This window comes from Agrilus planipennis, unplaced genomic scaffold (assembly GCF_000699045.2).
Source record: "Agrilus planipennis isolate EAB-ADULT unplaced genomic scaffold, Apla_2.0 scaffold256, whole genome shotgun sequence".
In the NCBI taxonomy this organism is placed as follows: Eukaryota; Metazoa; Arthropoda; class Insecta; order Coleoptera; family Buprestidae; genus Agrilus; species Agrilus planipennis.
In genome coordinates this window covers 193,448-220,764 of record NW_020439045.1, presented here as the reverse complement: position 1 = coordinate 220,764, position 27,317 = coordinate 193,448, and the positions used below count along the sequence as shown (strand labels likewise).

Genomic DNA, 27,317 nt, shown 5'->3' with positions numbered 1-27,317 from the left:
TTAAAGCTCTTAAAATTGTTATATATTATTAAGCAAATGTTTAGAACTAAAACAAATTGTAATTCCTGTTTCGTAAAAAGTTCTTCACTAAGACTTAAAAACTGTATTTTAATTAATCATTACCAATGATGAATGGATAAATAAATAAATACTTGCATGTAAAGGTCAAATATTATAAAGTATATTTTAAAGTTTAAATATTTACAATAACAATAGTCTTTACAGTTATTAAAAGGGTCTGCTTTATTCAAACAAGAATTTCAGAGGACCATTTTGAATTCTGCCGTTTTTTGTTTTTATTGATTGTTGCTGAAACGCAAACGCGTTCTGGAAAAACCAGAGTTAGTACAGTAGTGATCGGTGTGCAGAAGCAGACCGGGCGAATGTTTGCCCCCTAAGGGGCCATGGGGTCTGCTACAAGCAGAGACGAAGGCGAAGATGAGCCTGAAGACGACTTAGTTCGTAGGAAATCTAGTAGAACATCTGTAAGTAATTTGTTTTTCCTACAAGTTTTCTATAAAAATGTATATTTTATTAAAGTCGACTATAAATTGCGAAAAATATTCAGAATAACTGAGCTCCTATGTTTGGCTGTTTTTTTTATGTTTTCTTGAGGAATTTGCCTTATTTGGTTTCTAATTTAGGATGTTTGTAAAATCGATTTTAGATTTCATGAACAAGCACTGGTCATTGTCAGAATTTGAAAAACAAAGGACTTTGTTTTGGTTCTAATTTTAGCTCCATTTTTTTAATTAATAACATTTAATGATAACGAAGAAAGATAATTACTCTTTATTATGTATGTATTTTTTATATTTTTGGCATGATCCTCAAACAAAAACATCGTAATGTTTGATACCGCTAGATACCGTTTTGTGCAAAGCATAGTATTTAAATGATCAGCTGTTTGATTTCATTCGTGTTATAGATGTACCGTATCGATAAAATATTTGCTAATATACATAGCAAATTTTTAGCCTGAAATATGTACATGTTAAATTATTGTGTACATATTTATTTTAGATTTATTGAAAACATTGGTCTTTAATAATTTAATTTTTTAGCTTTTGTGTACTGGTTATTTTTTTTATTTTTTATAAGTAAAAAACGGCTGCGCTTTAATAGGGGAGGTTTGCAATGGTGCAGTTTTTTACCATCTAATGTCAGTAGGTATGCAGATAATTAATTAAATTAAGATTTATTTTTGGACCTGTTTTGCTCTTTCGTGTTGCCTTTTACTTATGTACTTATAATCCGAAGCAATCAAAGAAAAGCGTTGTTGGATTTGGTTAGATTGTGTTACGATAGGAAAAGGTGGTTTAATAAATTAATTATCAATAAACTTCTCACATGAACTTTTGATTGGCGAGAAATTTGAGACCTTTTGACAAGCTCTAAAAAACTGCATCTTTTCGATCTTCAAATACTAAAGTCCTGTTTAAAAACAACCAAATCATACGTTTGTACTATTTTTAAAATATTAATACAAATCGTACGGTGGTTGTTGTTTAGAATAGGAATTGTAACAGGCCACAATTTTATCGTTACGGTACATCTTTATTCAGTTTGCCTGATGACGTAGTGACAAGAGTAAGAGCCGATCATTTATAAGTCAATCTAGTGAATTTATATATTTACTACAGGCGAGTATGATCAGTTAGATGCTTTTGCGGAGACGCAGTATTGCGTGGTGGTAGTGGATAATGTTAATCGGTATTTAATTTGTTACTTATTGGGCTTGAAAACAAGCTGGTGCTGTGAAAAGATTTGCAATGTTTGGATCATATGGTCTAAACGTTCCTTAGTTTTAATTGGTCGATAGGTCGGCTAAAAAGACCCGCCTGTTTTGAATTGTGTAGGGAGTGCTGTGATATCTTTTTTATTTTATAAAATGTCTTCCGAAAACAACAAACTACCTCCCAGACCACCAAGGAGCAGGAAAGTCAGCAGGGTCAGTAGATTTTTTCAATTTTCCACTCGATTAGTTTTTGTCTGTTTTTGCAATATAAAATCGTCACCTTGAAACAACACTGACACACATACATACATATGTGAATGTTTTATATGTCCATTATTATTCCTTTGGTATGCGATGTGTATATATTAATTATGCACAAATTTATATTTATGTATGTACTACAGCATTTTTTGTTTCGTAAGCTGATTTGATGGACTTCATTAAACGTATTGAGAAATTTATACGAAGTGCATCGCTTTTTACCTTTGCGTATAATATGCATTACGAGAACATTATTTTGCCCATGAAATGAAAAGCTCTTAGCTAACGTTGTTTAACATTTAGATATTGAGAACGTATTGCATATTTACGTAATTCAGAGCGAAAATATAATAGAGCGAAATGCATCCCTCTGGGAACCATTCGTAATTTAGGGATTAGGGATTGGTAGTGGGGGTGAGAAAGATGGGACGGACGAAATGAAGACAGAATAGGGGCGCATTATTTGTGGTATATAACCACCCAACCATTTGCCTAAATGAAAACATAAAAAAAAAAAATGCCTAAATGATCAAAGGAAGTCATACAACTGCTGATTGCTTGGCAATGATCTAAATCTCTAGGTCAGTGGTCGGCAAACAGTGGCTTCTTGGCTTCACCTGGCTCTTTGACTCCTTGAGTGTGGCTTAGCTGGAGATGCGAATTATGGCTATGTCAGCTTCATTCAAGTATCACTGTCGGCTACCAAGAGAAGGAAGATGTGGAGTTATAGCAGGATAATGAAAATACTGTACATGAAAAAGAAGAAAGTGTTGGAATGAGTAGAAGGATCGTTTTTGTCCTACTCCTTGCGTTGTGGAAGTCAGCAAGGAAAGGGAGAGATAGGACGGTGGAACACGTTCTGCGACATGAGGAAGACCTCAAACTATCGATGGGCGAGTAGTCCTTCCAGACTACGTCGAAGGATAGGGAGAATGGCTCTCTTCAGTCTCCCTTTATGAATAGTGGGAATGGGTGGGTTGTTGGGATGAGAAAGGTGAGATGGCCGAAATTAAGACGGAAGAGAGTGAACGATTATCTGCGAAATATTACTGTCCCCAGTCTGTAGTGATCCAAGGAAACCTCAAAAAATTCTGAACCAGAGCAGTCGGATCCGGAATCAAACCAGTGTCCTCCCGAATGCTAAGCAACAGTCTAAACATCTAAGCCATACCGCTCGGTGTCGGACTGATAATGAGCAGATGATTATATACGTGGAAGGTACGTAAACTAACTATCAGATTTATGTAGTATGAAAGCAAGATCTTGTTGAACCCTTTGGCACAGGCGGGATCTATATAATCGCTGCCAGGCTTCTCAGGACATACGCCATTCACTTATCAAGGTGCATCTCCTCTTCTGCAACATGCGCAGTGTAGCCACTGCAACGACAGGGTAGGCAGGAGGATTTTCCATCTGGAATCCCCGAGTCTGATGGGCGGGTAGTCCGAGCAGGGTAGGGCGGAAGGCTCTCTTCAGTCTCCTTTTTGGTATAGTGGGAATGGGTGGGTGGTTTTTGGGGTAAGAAAGATGAGACGGGCCAAATGGAGTCAATAGAGAGTGAAAGATTATCTGTGGAATATTACTCTCCCAGCATTTGCCTAAGTGATCCAAGGAAACCACAGAAAAACTTGGACTAGGGCAGACGAATTCGGAATCGAATCGTTATCCTTCCGAATACCACGGTGGCGGTAGCTTAGGGTCTAGGAGAGAGATTTATTATATCTGGCTGATGTGGATATCAAATAGGGACATTTTTCCCAAAGGATTCGGATACATTTATTGGATATATAAACAGTAACCAAATACTGTATCCGGATACTTCGGCATTACCAGCTTTGATGGTAGCCAATAACTAATTACATAAGAGAACAAGAAGAATAAGAGGAATGTGGTAAGTAAATAAATTAAAACTGTCTTGCCCTAATTACCACAAGTAACTCTCGAAAAACCGGATGCGTGTTTTGCCTACTTTAGTTCTGGGGGAAACACATGTTCGCTCTTTTAAGAATTAAGTACTTGTAGCAATTATAGGAAGCGTTGAGACTCTTTTTAGTTTATTTACATAATTACATTTATTATTCTTCTTCAGGAAAATTTTTGATCAAAATGTGATGGAACATGAAAATTTATTTCCCGCATAAACAGAAATGTGTGTGATTACGATCGCAATTTTAGTTGATGACAATCGATTATGTTAATTAACATCCTTATTATCGAATTACATCTTCGTTTAGTTGATTGGTAAACGGTAATCCGGCTATCAATTAGTTAATTAATCTGTTAGTAATCGTTACACTGCAACTAGGTGGTATACATACAATTGTCTCATTTAAATTGATGGTAAGTGGGTGATAGGTAGATATTTTTTGAATAGTTTTTAAAATGAAAAATGCTCGTTTTTGTTATTGTTTATTAATAAATTGTTCTGTTGCTTACCGTGAAGTTCATGCCAGGTCTATATAGAGAAAAGTTGGGTAATTTAGTGTCTCAGGTGCGAATATTAACACAGAATATCACACGTATTTAAATTGGCTTGAACCACCGTGTAGAGCGAAATTTTCAAAAGTCAGAAGGAAATTTTGAAAATAGGTTGAAAAATTATAAAAAGTATCAATTTTATGCTTTTTGTGGTTGTAGTTTGTGATTTTGCCAAAGTATTGATAAAATCAATTGTTACAGTTTATATTGATTTGATTTATTATGTTTTTTTTTTTTTGAAACCATTTGACTGAATGTGATAATTTAATTATCAATACTTACACTAACAGCTAGGTAGTTTGTGGGCTAATAGTAACAACCATCTCTATATGTATTATACATATATTGTACCTACATAATCTTTGTAGATATGTATAGTATATTGTCAAGTATGCATTACTTCACAGTACTCGATAGTGGATTATTCTGCTTGTTTACATATTAGATTTTTTAAATATTTCAGAATGATTTAGAATACTTCAACCATATTAACCAACAACGACTAACCCATTTTAATAATTGGGTTAAAGATAGCGCGTTAATAATATTAACTGTTTGTTCATTGAAGTCTTGTTATTTGTGATGCAAAATCAATATTATAACAATAAAGTGAAATAAACCTCAATACTTACACTGATCCGCGTACGTAGTACATTGAAATAATTTTCTGAAAATAATAATCAAATTTAGTTTACGATAGGCAAATTTTTGAAAAAACTCCGTCAAATATTAATTGTACTCATTTTTATGTTTAATATAGTAAAAAATTACTTTTCTCAGAAAGACCAATTTTAATCCTAATTAATATTATAAATGCTAATGCGAGTTTGTTTGTTTGCTACCGTTTCACGCTTTAACTATACAACCGATCATCATGAAATTTTGTGTACACATTGTCAGGGATACAGAAAAGGTCATAGGGTACTTTTTATCCAGAAAAAACTATTTTTTTTGTCGAACAATAGAAAAATTACTTTTATGTCTTCTACGATACGTAGCTCAGCCTATCTGGTTTTATTTTATTAATGATATGAAATATGAATAAGAAAGCAATACTGACAATATAATTTTCAATTTCTCGTATACAGTAGGTATTGTACATACATATAATATGAGGATTAATATAATCTGTTTATCTGTTATTGTGTATTCATGCTATATTCCTATTAAATACTGTACGATAAAATGAAAGATTTAACAACATTATCTGATAAATAAGCTGACGTGTTGTAGACACATCTATCTAATTTTCCTTTTTCTGCTGCCGAGTGCCACACAAAGTGCAACATGCGATGGCTTTTTGAGCGGTTATTCTGTGTCGTACATTAATTTTTTGCAACTTCTGTGGTGTAATCGAGAGTGTAATACTTATAAAAAGTTTTGTAATCCATGCCATCATTATGTAAAACAGACCAAATGAAGGTTAGTAGGTATATTACATTTATTTAGGTTGCAACGCGAATTGCAAATTATGTGAATATGAACCTGTGAGAAAGCAGAGAACTAACTAAATATTATGTTCATTAAATGCTGATTGGGTTGTGAAAGTGATAATTTATTTGTAGGATATATCGAGATATTTTAGGGTTCTGTAGGTCCGAATGAAAAAAAAAGAACCTTATAGTCCTTTTTAAATATTATCTACAGTCAGAACGAAAAGAAATATAATGTACAATTCATTTTATCTTTGAATAACATCCAAATAGTTTAGTTCTTCGAGTAAACTTAATAATAACATACCTACAACTATTTTACTTGCGAGAATTCTGGGAAATTCGCTACTTTCAATCTTTAAATTAGGAAAATAATGATTTAATTTAATGATCATCTGCTTTTTAATCGAATTGTAAGATAGTTCGGAGGTAAAATTAATAAAAACGGTAATTTTTCCATTTGGAATTTCCCTTGTAAAATATTTATTATTTCAATTTCTTGATGAGGAGATTTTCTCTATTTCATATCCTATAGTAGACACTCTGTGTAATTTCCTGAAACTACGCGTAGCGTCTCTATTATGTTACGCTTTTTAAAAATATAATACTAATAAAAACATTGTTACTTATCTATCTCATTAATTGAACTACCGAGTACAAAGAACATTACGTAATGACGATAGTGAGATCACTTCTTTGTGTAGAATATTTAAAAACTTTGTTGTTGTTAAACAAAATACTGCCGCATTGTGTTTACTGTTCTGTCTTACGTGTGCATATCATTAATTTATCGTATCGTGCATGCTGTACATTTATTTTGAATCTAATGTAAAATGTAACATTCGCTTCATTTAATATGTAAATGTCTAATAACCTACAGACACTGTCTCTCTAATTCGCCGTCCTTCAACTGACTTTTGTTAATTACCAACACATTTAAAATAATGGAGAAGCAAAACACATAATATTGTAACGTAAAATTTGTTATAAAATGGCTAATTTATGCCTTTTTTGAGTTTCATATACATAAAACTAATGCTCTTACCTAAAATCGTTTTTTGCAAGCCTAGTTAGTTCCTTAAATGGGTTTTTCCCAGTTTCACAATGGATCTCAACGAAGATACCCTCTTAAATTTCATGATTCATGCCAACAAACTGTGCCTTCTCCCCTTACCCCAAACATTTTTTGCCAACGTTAAAGGCGATGTAGTCCCTTTCAGGGTACATCTGCAGCACATCTTTATTTCACCACTGGGCATCATTAGGTATATAAGAAAATCCACGGCTCATAAGATCTAGATATGGATTTCCATACCTTGAAAATCTTAATTAGTTTTCCACGTGTCTGTCGGTAGACAGAACGAGATACAATCTCATAAGCTTTCAAGCACCCGATAATATAAGTACTGTACATATAATTAATTTTAAATTGATATACAGACGATAGCGAGCACATTCACTCTCTTAACAGCTCTATACTCCAGAATTAATTTTAAGTAATTTGTGTTTGTGTAAAAAAAAAACTTTTTCTGACTTCAATATTTTTATTATAAACAGGGTGACACAAAAAGGACATAGTAAAAATATAAGATAATATTTTTCTATACGTAGTTTTCTTTTGCAAATTGCATTATTCGTTGTTAGTTTGTTATTTTGTCCTTTTTTAAATTCCCCTATTTAGAATAAACAAAATATAACGTCATATAATTCGTTTGAGTAGCATACTAAATCACTCTTGTAATAAAAAAAGCATGTAATTTACATGTTAAACATTGTTTTCGTGATTATTTACTGTTTCTATAATAAGCCGAAATCTAAAGGTGTGGTTACATGGCCCGTAGTCCGGTGCGGAACCGACGAACGGGTGTACAACTTGAATTTTCAATAAAATTAACATAAAAAAGTATTGTAAAATTTAAGTAACGTATAATATACTTGAGAATCCGTTAATTTTCTGTAATAGAGTGTTAAATTTGTTATTTTAAGAAAGTTATTTCAATGCCAAGGGTCTATGCTAATATTATGCTTATATCTGAAGGCTGGACAGTCAAAATTAATAAAAAATAGTAAAACAAATGATTATAAATGTTCTATGTCATAAATTTAGTATACGACGTTCCACAATAGAGAATAGTCACCACCACAGGTAACGCATTTCGAACAATTTTGGGAAATTCACATTGACTTTGGTACAGTCTCGTAAATTTTACAATCTGTTTGTGATTGATGTTTCTATGTACATACAATGCATTAAACAAAATTAACCTACTTTGTGGGGGGAAAATTTCAATGCCTATAATTTATGTGTTTGTACGTTTCTTTATGTGTAAAAAAATTGAAGATTGTTAAGGTTATCAAGCTTGCATTTATTATTTGTTGAAGAGGTCAGTAAGATCGCGACATATTTTGGTAATTAACGTATCAAAGGCTGATAAGTATTAAAAATACATATATTTATATATTCTATATCAAAACAAAAAAAGATGCAAAACATATAATGTCAGTACGTAAAAAAGTTCCTCATAATAAAGAAGTAGATGCATGAATTAATTTATATGATCTTCATTTCTTATTAGCTTAATTTCAATAGTCTAAATTTTAAATTCCAAAAAGAAAAAGATTTATGGTATAGAAAGATTTTCATGTTTCTCGACCTATCAACTTGAAATATACTAATGTCCTACCACTTTTGAAATAATCTGTCACATTTATATTCTTCCAGTCGGGAAAAATATTGCATTATTCACCTATAGAAATCTGCAATAAATTTTGACAATTTCAAACGTGTGCTCCATTCGATTTGTTTTTTAAAATAATTGACTGTTTCAATCTTAACATTAACAAAATGCCAGAGTGCTATAAAATTGTAATGACGTACGTGTAAGGATGATCCTTGAATTTTATTGTCAATATCATATAATGTGTCTTGATTGCTTAATAATTTTAGTGAAAAGTAATAAAGTACCTACATATTTTCGATTATAATTTTTGTAGTGTGCATATTAAGTTTTGGGCGACTCCCATAAAAAATTGATTTATCATATTAAAATTCGCTACCAATTACCTTACAAATGCAACGCATTTTCAAATACATTTTAAAATTGCTGCTTACACTTACCGTTTGTTAAAAATAACATCCCTCTGAGTTCGGCGGTGAAAATTTCCGCATTACAGCAAAGGTTGAGGAAAAATTACAAACTTGTGTTAATTTATGTAACTAGCAAAAAATATATAATATACGTACCTGGTATGATTTTGACGACTCAATACTATGGATTTTGTTGCGATAATTTAAAGTATCCACTGTACAGAGATTTAAATCTTAGATTATTGCTTTGTATTCGGGAGGACGTCGGCTCGATTCCATCTGCTCTGGTCGCAGTTTTTCTGTGGGTTCCTTGGATCATTTAGGCAAATTCTGGGGCAGTAATATCCTACAGATAATCCCTTATTCTCTTTTGTCTTCATTTCGGCCGTTTCATCATTCTCACCCCAACCACTACACATCCATCCCCACGATTCCTAAAAAGGGTCTGAAGAGAGCCCTGCTCTTTGGCATAGTCCATCAGAATTGGTAGCTGGTGGGAACGAAACACCCAAAAGTTTTTTCCGTTGATTTTGTTGGACATTACAAACGCGAGGCGAATGCTGTCCTGCTTAAATGTTGCTACTATCCCTGTGGCGTGACCTAGAATCTATTTAGTAAAGATTATACAATAATATTCGGGGGAACACTGGGGCAGTAATATTCCATAAATGCACACAAGATGGTTTCTTAATCCTCTACTGTTTTCATTTCATCCATCTCGTTTTTCTCTATATGATCACCACCACTTATCATTTTGAATCTCAGTATAGGAGTGGAAAAGAACGGGGCAGCTCGCCCAAAGTGCGCCTTCACCCATATATGCGTGTGCAACTTCCGTTGCCTGTTGAATTTATACTACTCGACGCGCCAAAAAAGTATAATTCAAAAATTGGTTGTTTTATGTATGTATATTGTTTCATCTAATTGTAAAATGTATTCGAGTTGATACAATATCTGGTTTTTAAAATTTCCGGTCGTATAATATGTATATGGAGGATGTCGCCATTATTTTTATTTTTTAAGAGAAGATGACATGGGTAAATGTCATGGGATCGAAAGAGGACGTCTCCCCCACCACTGTACCATAAAATGTTCGTGGCGATCTCACCTCCATAAAAAGTTGTGGGGGTTAGATCGGGGTGGGTGTAAGGGGGATCGAAAGAGGGTGGTCACCTGAGTAAAACCCCATAAAAAATTTGCGGCTGTCTCACCCCCATAAAAAGTTATGGGGGTTGAAAGTTGATTATTTTGACAATTTTCATACACTATAATTCAAATAAAATTCAATAAAAAAACAAATTTTCAAGCGGGTGGAGGTGGGGGATCGAAAGAGGGTGGTCACTTGAACAAAACCCGATAACATAACCTAACCTAGCCTATTGATAAAGATAGTTGAATAATGTTTTATATAACTTTCTCAATATTTTTATGCATTAGTTTTACCTTTGAATATTGTTTAAGAATGACTATATAAATATTTACATGCCTAGAAATGCATAAAAATTGGCATGTTTATTAACTTCATAACTTTTTATGGGGGTGAGACCGACACGAACTTTTTATGGTACAGTGGTTGGGGGCGGACCTCATCTAGACCTTTACCATGTCATGTTCTTTGTTGTATCTACGTACTCCAATTAATTACAGATTCTCTTTTGTAATTAAAAATTAGTTTGTGCAATAGAAGATGTTGGAGTTTTATCTGTTTCAAATGCTGTAAAATATTTTATGCTAAGCAGAATCATTGATAAACCGTTTCTTTTTTTAATGTTTCAGTGACATAACGTGCTGTTTTATGTTTAATTCAGGAAGGTATACATATAAAATTGTTTGTAATTATCTTTTTTAAGTAAAATATTATTAGAATGGTTTTCATCAATGATCACGTTCTTAACCGAGATTTACTGTTTCTATCTGCTTATCACACGTTATCAATTTTTGTTACTTGTAGAAGTACCATTAATGATGTGTTGCTTATATTTGAATCATTCTGGTATTTTTTTTTTGTGTTAAGAAATAGTAAAAGAACGTTGTATTCTTTAATGCTATCTTGATTTACTTCAATCTACTACAAAAATCGTGTTGGAAAACAAAAAAGGAAATAATCAATTTGTGTATTTCCCCTAAAACATTTCCTTATTTTCGTTAGATGTGTGATGAGTCATGTGAAATCAAATGTTACTGGCAGGATTTAATCTTTGTCCACAAAATTAGATTAAATTATACGAGGAAGTTGTCAGAAACTTGCGGTCTGCGCTTTTTCAGTTTTATATTCCTTTGTCAACTTTGTAACCTTGTTCTGAATCCATTGTGGACTTTCAATGTTTGTATATTTAGATAAAATGGAAGAAACAAATAAACTGAAAATAGGTCAATCGATAAATAATAAATTTATGTATTGTAAAAGGACAATTAGTTACCTGGCACTGTCAGATAACTAACTTCTCTTATGTAATGTATTAATTCATTAAGGCTGCATTTAAATGGATTTAAATTTATTATTTCCAATTTTTCAACGATCTATTTATTTTCTGCGAAGGGACTGTTTTTTTGTACAGAATTGCTACGAATTTTTTTGCCTACGTAAATCATTCAGGTGCGGATGTCGATGTCAAAACTAATTAAAATCTCAATTGTAATACTTAATTTAGGACATATTGTCTAGTTTAAATGAATCATAGTGTTCTCAGAACCGCCTGTCACATGTAGATATTTATCCCATTTGACCTCATTTTCTTTCTGGAATATTTACTCTCTTTGTAAAAGGATACAATAAATGACATAAAAGAGAAAATCGTTAAAATTTTATGTGTATTATTTCAACAAATTACTGAAAATGATCTTCGCAATTTACTCAAATTTTAAAAACTCGTAAATGTTGTAAAAGTACAGGAGGACAATTTCGAAAGCGGTTTCTTGTTTGTTCTTTATCAGTATTTTTATCTTTACTGTTTGTGCAAAAGATGCAATTATTAGATTATTTGTTCTCAAGTGATAATTATTTTTAAACAAGAAACGTGATTTTAAAATTAATTCTGTTTTATATTTAAACGAAAAGTAGACGAGGAAGGACATTTCCCGAATAAAAGGTAATAGAAAACTTTCCGTAATGTGAATATATAAGGTCTATTTATAAAATTGTATACAAAACTGTATCGAATATCGAGCAACGTTCTACACTTGTTTCCATCATGATCTTGTGCCAAAAAAACTTCAACGGATACTATCGTTTTTTAAGTGGACGATTTTCTGTTTTAATTTAGAAAGGGTCAATTTACACTGAAAACTGTAAGACCTCAAGGTAATGCAATATGTTAGGTTGTTCAGACATATGATATTATTATCAAGAGATAAATTTTTCAATAAATAAGTATCGATGAACTGTTTAAAGGCTCATTAAAGGCTAGTTATATGCTCTAGTAAGTTGTAAAATACTTCAGGGGCATTTATACCAACATTTTGTCAAAGTCGCGATGTCGTTTATTTATTGCTAAAATACTGGAAATATTTTATTAGTAACTGGTCTCTGTTGGATGCATATGATAAGTATTTAAATTTTTCGCTCATGTCCTGTTTAATTAATCTTAGCCTAGCAGAACACTAATATTTGAAAAAATACTTAGCGAACATGCGAATATAAACACTCAACTTTTGCGAAATTTAGTGTGCCAATTGTGACACTCGCACTTTTGAATGTAAGCAGTCTGTAGTGCTGGTAGATTGTTATTTATCATACAAAAATCTGAGTCGATAATTAATGAGGGAGGATATCCTCAAGAAAAGACAGATGAGACACTCAGATGTTTGAGGTTCTCCTCATGTCTTTATCATCATCATCATCATAAGGTCGTCAGTCCTACGACTGGTTGGACACGCACCTCCACTGTTTCCTAATCTTCGCATTTCCCTAAAACTAGGACAACCCACATCGTTAACTATTTGCGAACAGTAATCTAATCTAGGTCTACCTCTACCCCTCCTAACTCCCGTTTCTGCCTCTAATATGTCCCTGATTAGACCTTCATGCCTGAGAAGATGTCCCACTAACTCATCTCGCCTATTTCGTATTGACTTCCCTAGAGTCCTCTGTTTTCCTACTCTTTCTAACACCTTTTCATTTCTAACCTTCTCTTTCCACGGTATCCTCATCATTCGCCTGTAACACCACATTTCAAATGGAGTGGCTACTTTAAAAAAAGTGAGACCATACTAAATACTCAGCTTGATGCACACCACCCATTTTTTGGGAAGGATGACAGTAAAAGTCATTTTGAATGTAAGCAGTCTGTAGTGCTGGTAGATTGTTATTTATCATACAAAAATCTGAGTCGATAATTAATGAGGGAGGATATCCTCAAGAAAAGACAGATGAGACACTCAGATGTTTGAGATTCTCCTTATGTCTTTATCATCATCATCATCATAAGGTCGTCAGTCCTAAGACTGGTTGGACACGCACCTCCACTGTTTCCTATCTAATCTTCGCATTTCCCTAAAACTAGGACAACCCACATCGTTAACTATTTGCGAACAGTAATCTAATCTAGGTCTACCTCTACCCCTCCTAACTCCCGTTTCTGCCTCTAATATGTCCCTGATTAGACCTTCATGCCTGAGAAGATGTCCCACTAACTCATCTCGCCTATTTCTTATTGACTTCCCTAGAGTCCTCTGTTTTCCTACTCTTTCTAATATCTCTTCATTTCTAACGTTCTCTATCCACGTTATCCTCATCATTCGCCTGTAACACCACATTTCAAATGGAGTGGCTACTTTAAAAAAAGTGAGACCATACTAAATACTCAGCTTGATGCACACCACCCATTTTTTGGTATGGATGACAGTAAAAGTCATAACCCTAAATATGTTTCTCTTTTGTTTTCAGACGGACAGCGAGGTAGCATGTGAAGAAACAGCCAGATTAACGGCGGAAGCCGCGGAGGGAGATGGGGGAGAAGATGACACAACTATTTACTATTATGATTATCCCCCACCTCCCGACGGTGGTTACGGTTGGGTGATAGTGTTTGCATCGTTTATGTGTAACATGATCGTGGACGGTATAGCTTACACTTTCGGGGTATTTTTGAATGATATTGCGAGCCATTACGGGGAACTTCCGGGCAAAACTGCTTGGGTGGGTTCACTACTGTCGGGGATGTACCTTAGCGCGGGACCTTTAGTCAGTGCCCTTTCAAATAAGTTCGGTTGTCGGGCTGTGTGTATAAGTGGCGCTGTGATCTCAACCTGTGCTTTTCTCCTATCGACGATGTGCCCTACAGTTAATTCACTCATGCTCATTTATGGATTTTTTGGCGGTTTAGGTTTCGGATTGATTTACCTTCCCGCGGTCGTTTGTGTCGGATATTATTTTGAAACGAAGCGATCTCTTGCCACGGGAATTGCTGTTTGCGGTTCCGGCGTCGGGACGTTTGCCTTTGCTCCACTCGCTACCAAATTACTCGATATGTACGGATGGAAAGGGGCAAATCTAATTTTAGCCGGGTTCATTCTTAACTGTGTAATATTTGGTGCCCTAATGAGACCTTTGGAATATCCCAAGTCATCTAATATGACACCTCTTCTCCAAAGGATGGCTGAGGAACGTAGAATCCAGATGGAAAGGGGTAGTATAGGTGGATCGTATTTCATGGTACAATTACCGGACGGTACTATGGAAAAACGAATGAAAACGCCACTGAACATAGATCCCGGCGTTCATTCTAGTTTGAACCTTGACCAATTAGCTCCTGGAACCCCAATCACGCCTATTCCAACGGTGCCCACTCTTCCAACCATTACCGAAGGAAAGGCTGACATTCATGGGAGTTCGGGTGACTCTAGCGGCGGAAGTGCAGCAGAACTGAAGGCCCAGCTGAACAAGAAGCCCAGAGTCGAGGAGATCAAACAACAAGAATTGCCAAAGGCAATTCGAAGAGCGTCCACTGAAAGTTCCGATATGGGCGCAAATCGCATGCCCCGCAATGCGAGTCAGCCCGCTTTTAGTACTCACCATCAGGGCATTCCTAAAAATGGATCGGTACCATTTTTTGATAGAATTCGAAAAGCCTCAGTGGGCGACGGTCGGTTCAAACCCACCCTTAACCCTATTAAGTCCTCGTCAAAGGGCAACGTCGACTCTAACGGAGATCTTAGGAAAAGCGTGATAATGAGGAAGTCTTCATCATTTTTCGGAAGTAAAAATAACAACGCCGATGTGAGTATTTTAGTTTTATTCGGTCATTTTCTTCTTCCCTTTCATGTGTTTAAAATTACGTGATAATCTGCAGCATCAACTGTTTCGAATTCAATTTCATTAATTGAACAGTTTAAACGACTTAACGTTCTTTTTGTAAATTGTGCTTAATAAGATTGCGTCATTAATAAATTAAGGAATATTCTACGTATAAACGCAAGCAAACTGATCGTTAATTGTCCAGCTTGTGATACCCAACAGTTTTTACCGTTTTGACTAAACGACAAATTAAGATTATTTTCTTTTTCGCCAAAATAATCTCATTGCTACCTCTCTGAGAATAATTAAATATAACATAGACTCGCTTAGTACCTCCATTGGTTTTATACCTTTAAGTAATTTTTCACAATAGTCAGACCGGTGCCAAATTAATTTTAACATTTCAGAGAAATAGTAGGAGTAGAAAACACCTGGTTGAATCGTGACAATTTGTGGTTTTTTGGAACCAGTCCAAAGTCTAATTCATACCGAATTAATGCCAATATTCAAGTTCAGACAAAATTTTCTAATGAAATACTTAACATTCTTTGTTCGAAAAGACAAAAAGAGAGACTCACCCCAAATTATTACTGGCACTCACCACAGCAGACACATGTTTTGCCCTTCGCTTCGAATGTGGAAATTATTTTAATGCCTACACTTAAGGTAGGCGAAACACGTGTCTGCTGTGATAAGTGGTGGTTTGGTTATTTGGGGTGATTTATATTCTTTACCATAATCTTCATTTTCTACTTCTACTCGATATATATATATACCCGTTTCTGCCTCTAATATGTCTCTGATTAGACCTTCATGCCTGAGAAGGTGTCCTACCAACCTATCTCGCCTATTTCTTATTGACTTCCCTAGAGTCCTCTGTTTTCCTACTCTTTCTAATATCTCTTCATTTCTAACGTTCTCTATCCACGATGACATTCAGAAGATATTCAAATGACATGGAGAGATACACGTGTAACAGTTGGGAATTGTCATTTAAATTTATTTGTTTTATTTAATTTATTAAAAAAAAAACAGTATTTCAGTAGGTACGTCAATCTCAGGCTTCGTCAGTTGCGGTTTCACAAACAGTTTTGCTAATCTTGTCCACAATTTAATGAAAAAAAAAAAGATAAAAACAGTAGATAGGTATATATCTATTAAAAGAATAAGTGATTAGGTAATTAAAATTATGCAACACCTGAGTGAACTTTATTACTCTGATTAACGTCTTTATCAAAATTATTATCTTTGTGAATAATCGTTCTTTGTTAATTTCCTAAAAACTCTTATAAAATGAGTATTGTGCAATTAGCAACAATAATTTTTGGGGAGTCATGATCCTTGAGTCTTCCTTATGTACAGGCTCATAAAAAGAGGAGGACGAAAGTCGAGTATCTTAATACATAAATGGCTAACTCCTAGATATATACTTTGATATTTTTAAAAGTATTCTTTTTTGTATTAAAGGCTGATATCGAAAGTAACATGGCTACCTCGAAACTGTCGCTTGCTCGTGAACGTCCAATAATGGTTCGTCCAATGTCTCGTAAAGACATCTTTTATTCTGGTTCGGTGATCAATTTGCCCGAATACCAGTCTCAAAAATCACTGACCAACTACAGACAGAGTGTACTTAGCATATCCAGATCGGCACGTCCTGATACCGCCGAACCCGATAAAATTGAACGTAATGACAGACATTTAAATAATTTGTACTTCTGCAAAACGTTAACACTGTCTTTGCAGAAATCGATTTGTGTCCTTGTTTAGTATTGCCCGAAAGTTTCAAGTCGGCTTTAGCTCAAATGATGGACATGAGCCTACTAAAAGATCCCGTGTTTGTCATGATCGGGATCTCGAACTTTTTCGGGATGGCGGGGCTTTACGTACCTTTCGTCTACCTTGTCAATTGTGCAACGGACGATGTAAGTATAAAAAGGTCATTGTGTATTTTTCATAGGGTAAACTGAGGCTACAATACTTCAAGGGGATGGAACTGTACGGTCCAGTTGTCCAGAGATTGCTTAGTGCTTTCTTATCCAAGTTTTTCTGATATTTTCTTTCATTTATGTTCATTTCTCTTTTCCATTCTATTCCTAACTATTATCCACCCATCCTCATGATTGATAAGTGCTTTGCACTGTAGAAGTCCCTCCTCCCAACATTTGTAGCTAGTGGGAATGAAAAATTGAAAATTTTTTTAGACTTTTTGTTGGAATCTTTAAAAGGTTGGAGGAGGTATTATATGTATAATTTTTTTCAGGGTATTGAACTTGGCAAAGCATCCTTCTTAATTTCTGTTATCGGTATTACGAATACGTTTGGTCGTATTGCTTGTGGATTTTTCGCGGACTTCCCCCAAGTTAATGCGCTACTCGTCAATAATTTGTGTCTGGTGATATCGACAATATCTGTTGCCTTAACCCCAATGTGTCACACCTACGCCGCTTACGTCATTATGGCCATCTTTTTTGGAATTGCCATTTGTAAGTTGATATCTTTTATTTTTAATTACCAGTCTTTTTTTACAATCTACGATTTATATATATTTCTTTTTCAGCCGGTTATATTTCATTAACTTCCATTATTCTGGTGGACCTCTTGGGTTTAGACAAACTAACGAATGCCTTCGGTCTTCTAATCCTTTTTCGTGGTGCTGCGGCTATCGTGGGTTCGCCCTTGGCTGGGGCAATACATGACATGACGGATTCCTACGACATACCATTCTATGTAGCAGCGGCGTTGTTTGGGGTGTCAGCGATAACTAGTTTTATAGCTCCATGTTTACGAAGGGATGGTCCCGAAGCATCACCCATGATGGGTGACGACCAGCTTACTCCAATCGACGAAGACGAAGAGGAAGAAGATGGTCCGATAACGATGAGCAGCAACCGACAGGATAAAAATTCAATCCCAGAAATCACACACACCCTACCAAGTCCTGGGGAGAAGGAAATTAAACAGTTGGAGTCTGTATTGTAAAGGGATAGAGTAAGATTGCAATTTTAAAAATATTTTTTTACGAATCTTAAGAATATCGCAAGGTAGAATTCAATGATTTAAACAGTTCAGAAGTTTGTTATTTATTAATTTTTTTTGTATGTACAGAAAACAAAGCATTAAGGTGGTACCTAATTGATAACAGAAACAACATTTCATTTTGGGATAGTTTTTATGTACTAAATATAACATAACATACTTGCAATTTTCTAAAATTTAGACCAACAATTTAAAAAAGAATAGTCTGTATCTATCGTGGACCTTCGGATTCATTAATTACTGTAATTGAGGTTGAAATGAATTAGCATACCAAATTTTAATAAATAATTACCATCAACTTTAACGGCCGTGAAAAATAAATTAGGTATGAATCATTAACATACACAAAGTGGCTCTTTTTAAGAATTCTATTTTATCAATAACTTATTGTAAAACACTTTCATGCAGTATTGAGAAAATAAAACGCTCTGTATAATAATTTTACGGTAATTTCAGTTAATTAATACATAAACATTTTGAAATTAAGCCTTTAAGTATTGGCACTTTTAAATTGTTTTAATCAAGCAGTCGCACTTCGGTACTCCTACCCCCATCCTTAAATAGTCGAGCATAACTCAAACTACGTTTTAGAAAATACTACAAATGTCGCAGTAAACGCCATCTGTTAGTATTTTCTAAAACGTACTGTTAAGACAGCAGGTAAAAGTTGGTCTGTGTTCTGTCGGAGCTGCCTGCGGCGCGCTGATGAGATCCAAAAAGATCGTAATCGCGATCCGCGTCTGACAGTTTCGACAGAATACAGACCACTTCGAATTATTTTATCCTAACCATCTTGGTGTATTTTTGCACTCGTTGCTTTTGGAGGCCAACCGAAGGAGGAGGTGGTGGGAATTGTCTCATTTGATTCGGGAGGCCGAACTGAGTCGAATGGTACTTTGTACTAAGACTGAAGGGAGGAATACTGAAGTGCGTTGAATATTATTGCCATCTTAATGCACAAATTGATACAATAGTGCCATATTAGCAACTTCTAGTTTCGTAAATTTAATATAACTATCAAAAGGAGTTTTTAGTACCTACACAATTCATAATTTTTTTGTTTTATTTGCCGTATAATGAAAATACAGATGAAATCTATATATGTATCTATATTACTTCTTAAGTATCCTTTTAAGTACAAATTTCGAATTGATCGTGCCCTTGGCACGATATCACACGTACGTATAATTTTTCTTGAAGGTCTAATTGAAAATACTGGTGCTTATATGTAGCAGGAAAAAAAAGGAAAAATGTTGTTCTCTATGTGTGATGTATAAGACCCTACAGTATTACGGTAAAATATGATTGATAAGAGTATTATTTTTGTTTTCAAATTGGAATAGGAAATTAAAAAGGAGATCCACATAAACATTAAATTAAAAATAATTATCACATAAACGTTTTTATTTTTAACAACCATGTGTTTTATAAATTAATTGATAATATTTCTGGTGAAATGATTTTTAAAGAAGACTCGGTTATACAGAGCGTTTCTTTGTCGTTGAATTTAATTGCCACTAACTATTAACTGTTTTTAATCAAACTTCAAACTCTCAAAATCTTTTTGATATTTGGCGTTCAAAATTATTCATAAAGATAATTGTCGATATTTATATACAATTTTTCCAAGATTTCAGGAAAATTTAGAAAGATATATATTTTGTTATTTTCACTACTTCTGCTTAGCTCCCTGCAGTTCCTTCATATATGAATTGGTACCTTGTATATAATTTTCTATTTCCCACACATGCCCTGTATACTACGTTAAATAAATACACACAAAATTCGTAATGATTTGTCAATTTCACAGTTTTCCATACCACCATAAATTGCATCAAATAGAAACAACACTTACTTAAATCATTACTTAACTTTCTCTGTACTTATTTCTCTGTTTGATCTATTTTTATTCTACGATATATTTGCTTATACAATTATTAATTGGTATTTAATTTGACGCTAATTTATTATCTCAAGAACTGATCCAAACCTTAATATTAAAATTAATTAATTATTAAGCGTCTAAGGACTAATGTGTCCTATTTTAAACTTCGCTACCCTCTTGGTCCGCTGTTACTGGAGCAAAATTTCCTAACTGCAAATAAGCATGTCAAATGATTTAAGGAAAGATAATTTTTATAGTACACATAAGTACATATATGATAAAGAATATTGTTCTTAAAGTATGACAGTGCGCGTTTGAAAGAAACAAATAAATTGAGTGTATCTGCGGTCTGAAGAAAAAAAGCAAAATAATATTAGTAATAGTCAATTGTGGTTAAATAAACATTTTTGTAAAGTAGCCAATGTACATACTTAAGACAGGTAGTAATTAAATAATTAATTGAATATCTTTGTAAATTCGACTTCATACGTTTGGCGAAATATTATTTATTGCAACCATTTATCTGGAGATGATTCTGAACAAATTAAATTGTAGATAATTATAAAATAAGTATGATTTTTGGTCTTCTTTACATCATGTCAGTTCGTCTCTAGGATAGTCGTGAATTGTTAAAAGATGATCAAACAGAAACAGTTTTAAACATACATGGTAATTTATTTTTAAACAACGAATCGAAATTTATCTTTTTTTTTTCTATAGTTCTAGAGCATTTTTTAATTTTTATAACGTACAGTAAAAGGGCTTTGTAAATAATAAATAAACAGCTAAAATCCATAGGTATATACATAATGTTTCTTAAAATAAATTACCGTGTTCAATGTTCCAATAAAGGTGTAAACATTAACTTTTGGAATGTTACTACTATTTTGTTGTATTGTATAAGTATCTGTATAATTGTCTTGGATATTTTCATTTATAGGAGACAAAAAATGTCTAGTAAGATTAAGGTATATTGCTTACATTTTCTTCTCTGAAAACTTTTTCAAATACCTTTATTCCGTTCTGATTAAATTTGATTTAAATGTTAACAAAACAAATGTTTGGCATCTTTACTGTAAATTGTAAGAGGGAATTTTAAGTAATCTATTTTTCTAACGGTTGTAGGCAGTACAACGTAAAAGTGAGGCAATTAGTAATAACTTTCCAATCGTTTTTTACCTTTTTTGGAAGCATACAGATATAAAGTGATTAAAAAAATCCTTTCCATTTTATTTATTACAGTATTTTTTAGAAATGATGTGATAGGTAATTTTTGTAATCACTTTGTATTTAAAATTGTTGTTTAAAACATTCTGTTTGTTATTTTATGGCATTATTATCAATTATCAATTGGTTGTAAAACTATTGGCTTTATGTATTTTTTGTGAAATGCTCAGGATTATTAAACAGTAAGACGTTGTTGAACAAGCCTTATCTAGGATCTAGTACCTGTGCACTTGAAGTTACTGTATCTTAACCAAACTACAAATACATTCTGTAATTTATTAAATCTTTTATTACTTAAAAACTTCTGCAGTTTGAAATTATGTATCAAAGGATGGTATGTTATATATTATTCATTAAAATATTGATAAGTCCATTTAAAATGTCTTAACGGGTTGAAAATTTTGCAATAAGGTAGATAAACATGTCTCGAAGAAAATTTTAAGATATTTGAAATCTCCCGCTCGTAATTTTCCTTTTTACAACGTACTGCTCTGCCCTCTAGCAGTTAAAATTAATACTGTGTTGACAGATGATAACATAACCTATGTAATTAACTTGTCCTGCTTGTCTTATAGTAAGAATAAAAGCGAAATAATTTTTATTAAATGTAATTGTACACTTTAATTAAGTTTCTAAACATTTCGTTTAATTTTGTGCATATGCTGTCTGTGTGAAATATAGTACAGTTAAGTAACAAAAAGTGAAAATTGGCCAAGTATGATTGCAGTATACTTGTAGTACATTTGTTGTATATCATTTCTTAAATTCTAACAGAGAAATGATTCATAGTTTATTTATAATTAATTCATCGGGGTAAGTGACATTTAATTTGTATTTTTTAAAAGTGTATGTATGTTCCATCATATTTTAGAGATGTATTTCTTGAGAAGCATTGGCGCAGTGTTATATCTAGGTCAATATGTGACTATTACTTAGAAGCTCAGAGGTCAAATCCTAATGATATCCCTCCTGTAATTGCTGCACCCCATCATTACTTAATTTCCATTCAACGAGGAGGAATTAGTCTTATAGCTGTCTGTATGCAGGAAGTTCCACCACTGTTTGTTATTGAATTTTTACATAGAGTGGTAGACACTTTTCAGGTAAATACAATGGTTATGTAATGGAGTAGTACAGTTCCTTATTTTAAATATATGTATCTTTTTAGGATTATTTTTCCGACTGTACAGAGTCTATAATTAAAGAAAACTATGTAGTAGTTTATGAGGTAAATGTGTATAATTATTTTCTCCATTCAAATTGTATTTAATTGTTAAATATTAAGCTTTTAGACGAAATGCTTGATAATGGTTTTCCACTTGCAACTGAGAGTAACATTTTGAAGGAACTGATCAAACCCCCAAATATTTTAAGAACGATAGCCAATACTGTTACAGGAAAAACTAAGTAACTTTACTTGACAAATGCTTATACCTTAGATATTAAAGGTTTTTCTTTTAAAACGTTTCAGTGTGAGTGAATCACTTCCTACTGGTCAATTATCTAACATACCATGGCGAAGAAGTGGTGTTAAATATTCTAATAATGAAGCATATTTTGATGTAGTGGAAGAAGTGGATGCAATTATTGATAAAAGTGGCAGCACAGTAGTGGCAGAGATTCAGGGATATGTATGTATTAATTTTTTATATTATAATATATATTGCAAGTTATTATGCTGAAGTGTACGATGTGTTGCATACCTATTTACAAACAATTGCTTTAAATTTAATTTTTCAAACAATTTTTAACAAAAAGAAAGTGATTAACACAGTTTTAAATGGACTATAATATGAGCTTTTAAAAGGCATGAAGAAATATGTGGGGAAACGTTTCATTGTGAATGGGATAGATAAACTTGCACTCACATTCTCACATGCATCTTATCTATTCCACTTGCAGTATTTACAGGGTAATTAGTTCGTCATTACCATTGTTATCGGACTCATATTACCATTTGTGTATTTTCTCATTCACTTCCTCTTTACTAGCCATTTTTGGTAGTCTTCTTTTAAGAATCTAATTTGTATTTTGTGTTTTCAGATTGACTGTTGTATTAAACTTAGCGGAATGCCAGATCTTACTTTGTCTTTCATGAATTCAAGACTTTTTGACGACGTTAGCTTTCATCCCTGTGTGAGATTTAAGAGGTGGGAGGTACGAAAATATTTATTTTTGATTAATTTTAATCAAGGATACCTATTAATTTCAAAATTTCTTTTTAAAGGCCGAAAAAGTTTTATCATTCGTCCCACCAGATGGAAATTTTAGGCTGATGTCTTATCATATTAACAGTCAAAGTGTTGTTGCCATTCCTATTTATGTTAGGCACAATTTTTCTGTTAAATCGGGGGAACAAGGTCGCTTAGACATTACAGTGGGTCCTAAACAAACCCTAGGCCGGATGGTAGAAGGTAAATAAATTGTAGGATGTAAAAATAATTCTGACAGTAAAATTCCTTTTAGGAGTAAAATTGGAAGTTCTTATGCCCAAATGTATTCTTAATTGTATCCTGCAAACCAATCAGGGTAAATATAATTTTGATCCTGTATCGAAAATCCTCCATTGGGACGTAGGACGAATTGACGTCAGTAAACTACCGAATATAAAAGGAATTGTAAGTATACTAAATTATTTTGCTACTTTTTATGGGAAGACAACATTTTTTTCTTAAGGTTTCTTTTGCTTCTGGTGCAAATACGAATGAAATAAACCCGTCAGTTAATGTGCACTTTGTGATCAATCAACTTGCTATCAGTGGCCTAAAAGTCAATCGATTAGATATGTATGGCGAAAAATATAAACCATTTAAAGGTGTTAAATATATTACCAAGGCCGGACGGTTTCAGATCAGAATGTAACATGTTGTTTAAAAAAAAAAAAATAAGAATAACTGTCATTAAAACATTGTTATTATAACAGATATAGTTAAATGTAATGCTTTGGTGCTTGCTCTCTTTTCAATAGTGGCAAAATTTTGTCTGTTATGTACTGATAATTGTTAAACGGAAAAGTTTGCATTATTCTAATTCTATTTAAGTTGATAGAAAAATTAATATACTGTTCTGTAATTTATCATTCCTTTACTTTGTAGCATTTTATTAAAAATTATATTTAAAATGATTAACATCTTTTTTTATTTGTTAACTATTTATTTAATTTATTTGTTTGCTTTGTTGGGTATAGCACGACATTTAGTGAATGATAATTACTATTAATCAGTACATTTAAAAGTAATGAAAATTAAAATGTTGCCCCAAATTTCCCCACCACCGATTGCTTTCAATACCCTATAATTTGATTGTAATTTGTAGGAGGCTGATTGAAAAAAATAGGTTTAATTTTATTTTTGGGATAGGAATAAATATTCAAAATTAAATTATAAATATTGAGGCATTATCTCTTTCTGTGCATGCTATCAATTCCATCAATTTCTACGCGTTTTTCTATTTTCTTTTAGGTAGATTTCATTGGATTCATTTGTGTTATTAAATCAACCCTTAAATCGGTCAAAACATATTTTGCATTGCTTATTTTCCGATAGTATACAAATTACTGTTTGTAAATATGGAATTGAAAAAAAAAATACTTTCAAAACCAAAAATTCTAATTTAAAACGTTTAAAACCATAAACGCGTCTCAATACCGACAGTATCATCTTTAGTTAGTAATAACGGATTTAGGGGGTGGCTATAGGGGCTATAGATAGTAGCAAATGCCGAGATATTCTGCTGAAAAATTTATTTTTATAGCGCTGTGCAGGGTTGATATATGTTCTTATGTATCTTATGACGTTTTTAATATTTTTAAAAAATTATTTCTGATTGACATTCAACATTTCTAGAACATTTGGTTATCGATTATTCATTTTTTATCTGTTGGCCTTCGTTGAAATGGCTTTTTTCCTAGTAAGATAGTTGGGTCACCTTGCGTATCTGACTCAAGTTGATACTTTGTTATTGCTNAATTATATGGTTTATTTTTCAATGTAGGTACTTCTTTGTAGTTTAAATAAATATTTTTTTCTTTACTATCATACTAATAGAAGTAAATCAATAAATTTACATTAAAAACTAGATGTGAATTAACAAAATACATTATTTTCTGTTAACTAAATGAATTATTAACAACGGTAAATAATCTTAGTAAAATAACAACGATATTAATTGGAAAATTACGATAAGACAAAACTATACAAATAGATTGGGAGCATTTTGAGGGTTGATCATTAAAATTTCTCACCGTTGTGCTAACTAAAGATGCATGCCAATATTTTTTACAAGGGTTTTTCTTAACTAAAACTTCCTTTCTTTTATTAACTTTTATTACTGAAACATTATTTACAAATAACAACAAAATTATGGAGTTTTCATATTACATTTATTCTATTGCTACAAAATGTAGAAAAATATATTACTATCTATCTGATGTAAAAAGTTCCCTATCAAATGAAACTGTATTCATAACTTGTTACTGTTTGTAATAAGACATTCCAGTATCAAATTGATGTGAATTTCATATAAGCAATCGTTGTTTTTAATCTCATTATACATGTCCTTGTAGCCTCCAGTGATAGTTTAATATCTCTCGTACTATGGGTTACGATAGCGCTAGTAGTCTTTTTCTTTGAAGGCCGCAAAGCAACGATTCTGTTGTTGGTTTTATTCACAAACAGTAAAGAGAAAAGTGCGCGGGCTTTATGGAACATTTAACGCGTTTTCGCGAAAATAAAACGATTTTATGCCGAAATTACCTTCATAAACTTCAAAGTGTTTATGATTTGATGAAAATAATAACAAGTGCACCATTAGAAAGTGATGTGTTTTATATTCCAGTAATTTAATTCGGTAAGTAGCTTTGTTTTTTATTTTCTCTAGTGATTTAACAAAATCTTGATCCTATTGTTTAATTTGAGCACACTTCAGATACTGATTTTTGGCTATACTTATATTTCATATTCAGTTTTTATTATTAAATGATCATTTTTATTAAATAGTTACACTTTGAGTTTGTATTTTCTTGATACTAGTCATGACAATTAGGGTACACTTGTAAGAATTTATTTTAAAATTTTGTGTTATTCCTTCAATTAGATTAATTGTATTATTATATTGCGGTCTTCATACAGGTGAAATCAACATTAAGTTAAAAAGGGCATTTATACCAAATATTAATATTAACGGTAGATGCACCTTCTCTCAAAACTATTTCATTAGTCAAATATTAATAAAAAAAGTGTTCCATTCTTCACTAAGTACCAAATTTTAGTATTTATTGTAATTGTGGAAAAATTGTGATTACTGTTTAATCGGAAATATAGATGCGCTTTTTTACAACAGGAAATTTTCATGTATTTTAACAGTAAATCACCCTTAACTCATTTGAATGAAAGGCGATCGTCAGACAGATTGCACTGTTCGATTCTGCAGCATTTTCTACCCCTGATACATGTAACGGAGGGTGTGAAATGAATTACATTTTTGGTCGGAAATTTAGATGCCCTTTTTTAAAACAGGAAGTTTTCATGTATTTGAACAGTAAATCACCCTTAACTCATTTATATGAGGGGCGATAGTCTAACAGATTGAACTGTTCCATTCCGCAACATTTTCTACCCCTGATACATGTAACCGAGAGTGTGAAATGGAATGTTTTTTAAGCCGGAAACTTAGATGCGCTTTTTTAAAACAGGAAATTTTCATGTATTTTAATAGTAAATCACCCTTAACTCATTTATATGAGAGGCAATCGTCAAACAGATTGCACTGTTGGATTCTCCAGCATTTTCTACCCCTGATACATGTAACAGAGGGTGTGAAAAGGATTGCTTTTTAGCCGAAAACTTAGATGCGCTTTTTTTAAACAGGAAATTTTCATGTATTTTAATAGTAAATCACCCTTAACTCATTTATATGAGGGGCGATCGTCAAAC

General features: G+C 32.9%; 2 protein-coding genes across 4 annotated transcripts; both read left to right on the top strand.

Moving 5' to 3' along the window:
* Positions 1-273: 273 nt before the first annotated feature.
* LOC108741186 (monocarboxylate transporter 4) lies at positions 274-18,930 on the top strand. Of its 3 annotated transcripts, none has more exons than XM_018475875.2 (6): positions 274-485; positions 13,884-15,215; positions 16,701-16,920; positions 16,980-17,158; positions 17,497-17,719; positions 17,794-18,930. In XM_018475875.2, the coding sequence occupies exons 1-6, from the start codon at positions 405-407 to the stop codon at positions 18,213-18,215; spliced, it is 2,457 nt and encodes an 818-aa protein (XP_018331377.1). In that variant the 5' UTR covers positions 274-404; the 3' UTR covers positions 18,216-18,930. The 3 variants fall into 3 exon arrangements, with proteins under 3 accessions (XP_018331377.1, XP_018331378.1, XP_018331379.1); XM_018475876.1 differs by lacking the exon at positions 274-485 and adding an exon at positions 1,583-1,951 and having other exon boundaries at positions 17,794-18,215; XM_018475877.1 differs by lacking the exon at positions 274-485 and adding an exon at positions 5,708-5,899 and having other exon boundaries at positions 17,794-18,215.
* A 2,970-nt stretch (positions 18,931-21,900) lies between these two features.
* On the top strand, positions 21,901-24,479 carry LOC108741187 (AP-3 complex subunit mu-1). The gene is made up of 9 exons (XM_018475878.2): positions 21,901-22,197; positions 22,256-22,487; positions 22,553-22,612; positions 22,670-22,791; positions 22,856-23,015; positions 23,428-23,541; positions 23,612-23,798; positions 23,851-24,002; positions 24,061-24,479. The coding sequence occupies exons 1-9, from the start codon at positions 22,163-22,165 to the stop codon at positions 24,244-24,246; spliced, it is 1,248 nt and encodes a 415-aa protein (XP_018331380.1). The 5' UTR covers positions 21,901-22,162; the 3' UTR covers positions 24,247-24,479.
* The last annotated feature ends 2,838 nt before the right edge of the window (positions 24,480-27,317 follow it).

Excerpts from the sequence above, each read along its gene's own strand:
- LOC108741186 (XM_018475875.2), top strand. The coding sequence starts at position 405 with ATGGGGTCTGCTACAAGCAGAGACGAAGGCGAAGATGAGCCTGAAGAC. Across the intron at positions 16,921-16,979 it reads CGAACCCGATAAAATTGAAC|AAATCGATTTGTGTCCTTGT; the intron begins GTAATGACAGAC and ends CTGTCTTTGCAG. Across the intron at positions 17,720-17,793 it reads CTTTTTTGGAATTGCCATTT|CCGGTTATATTTCATTAACT; the intron begins GTAAGTTGATAT and ends TTTCTTTTTCAG.
- LOC108741187 (XM_018475878.2), top strand. The coding sequence starts at position 22,163 with ATGATTCATAGTTTATTTATAATTAATTCATCGGG. Across the intron at positions 22,198-22,255 it reads TTTATAATTAATTCATCGGG|AGATGTATTTCTTGAGAAGC; the intron begins GTAAGTGACATT and ends ATCATATTTTAG. Across the intron at positions 23,016-23,427 it reads TGGCAGAGATTCAGGGATAT|ATTGACTGTTGTATTAAACT; the intron begins GTATGTATTAAT and ends TTGTGTTTTCAG.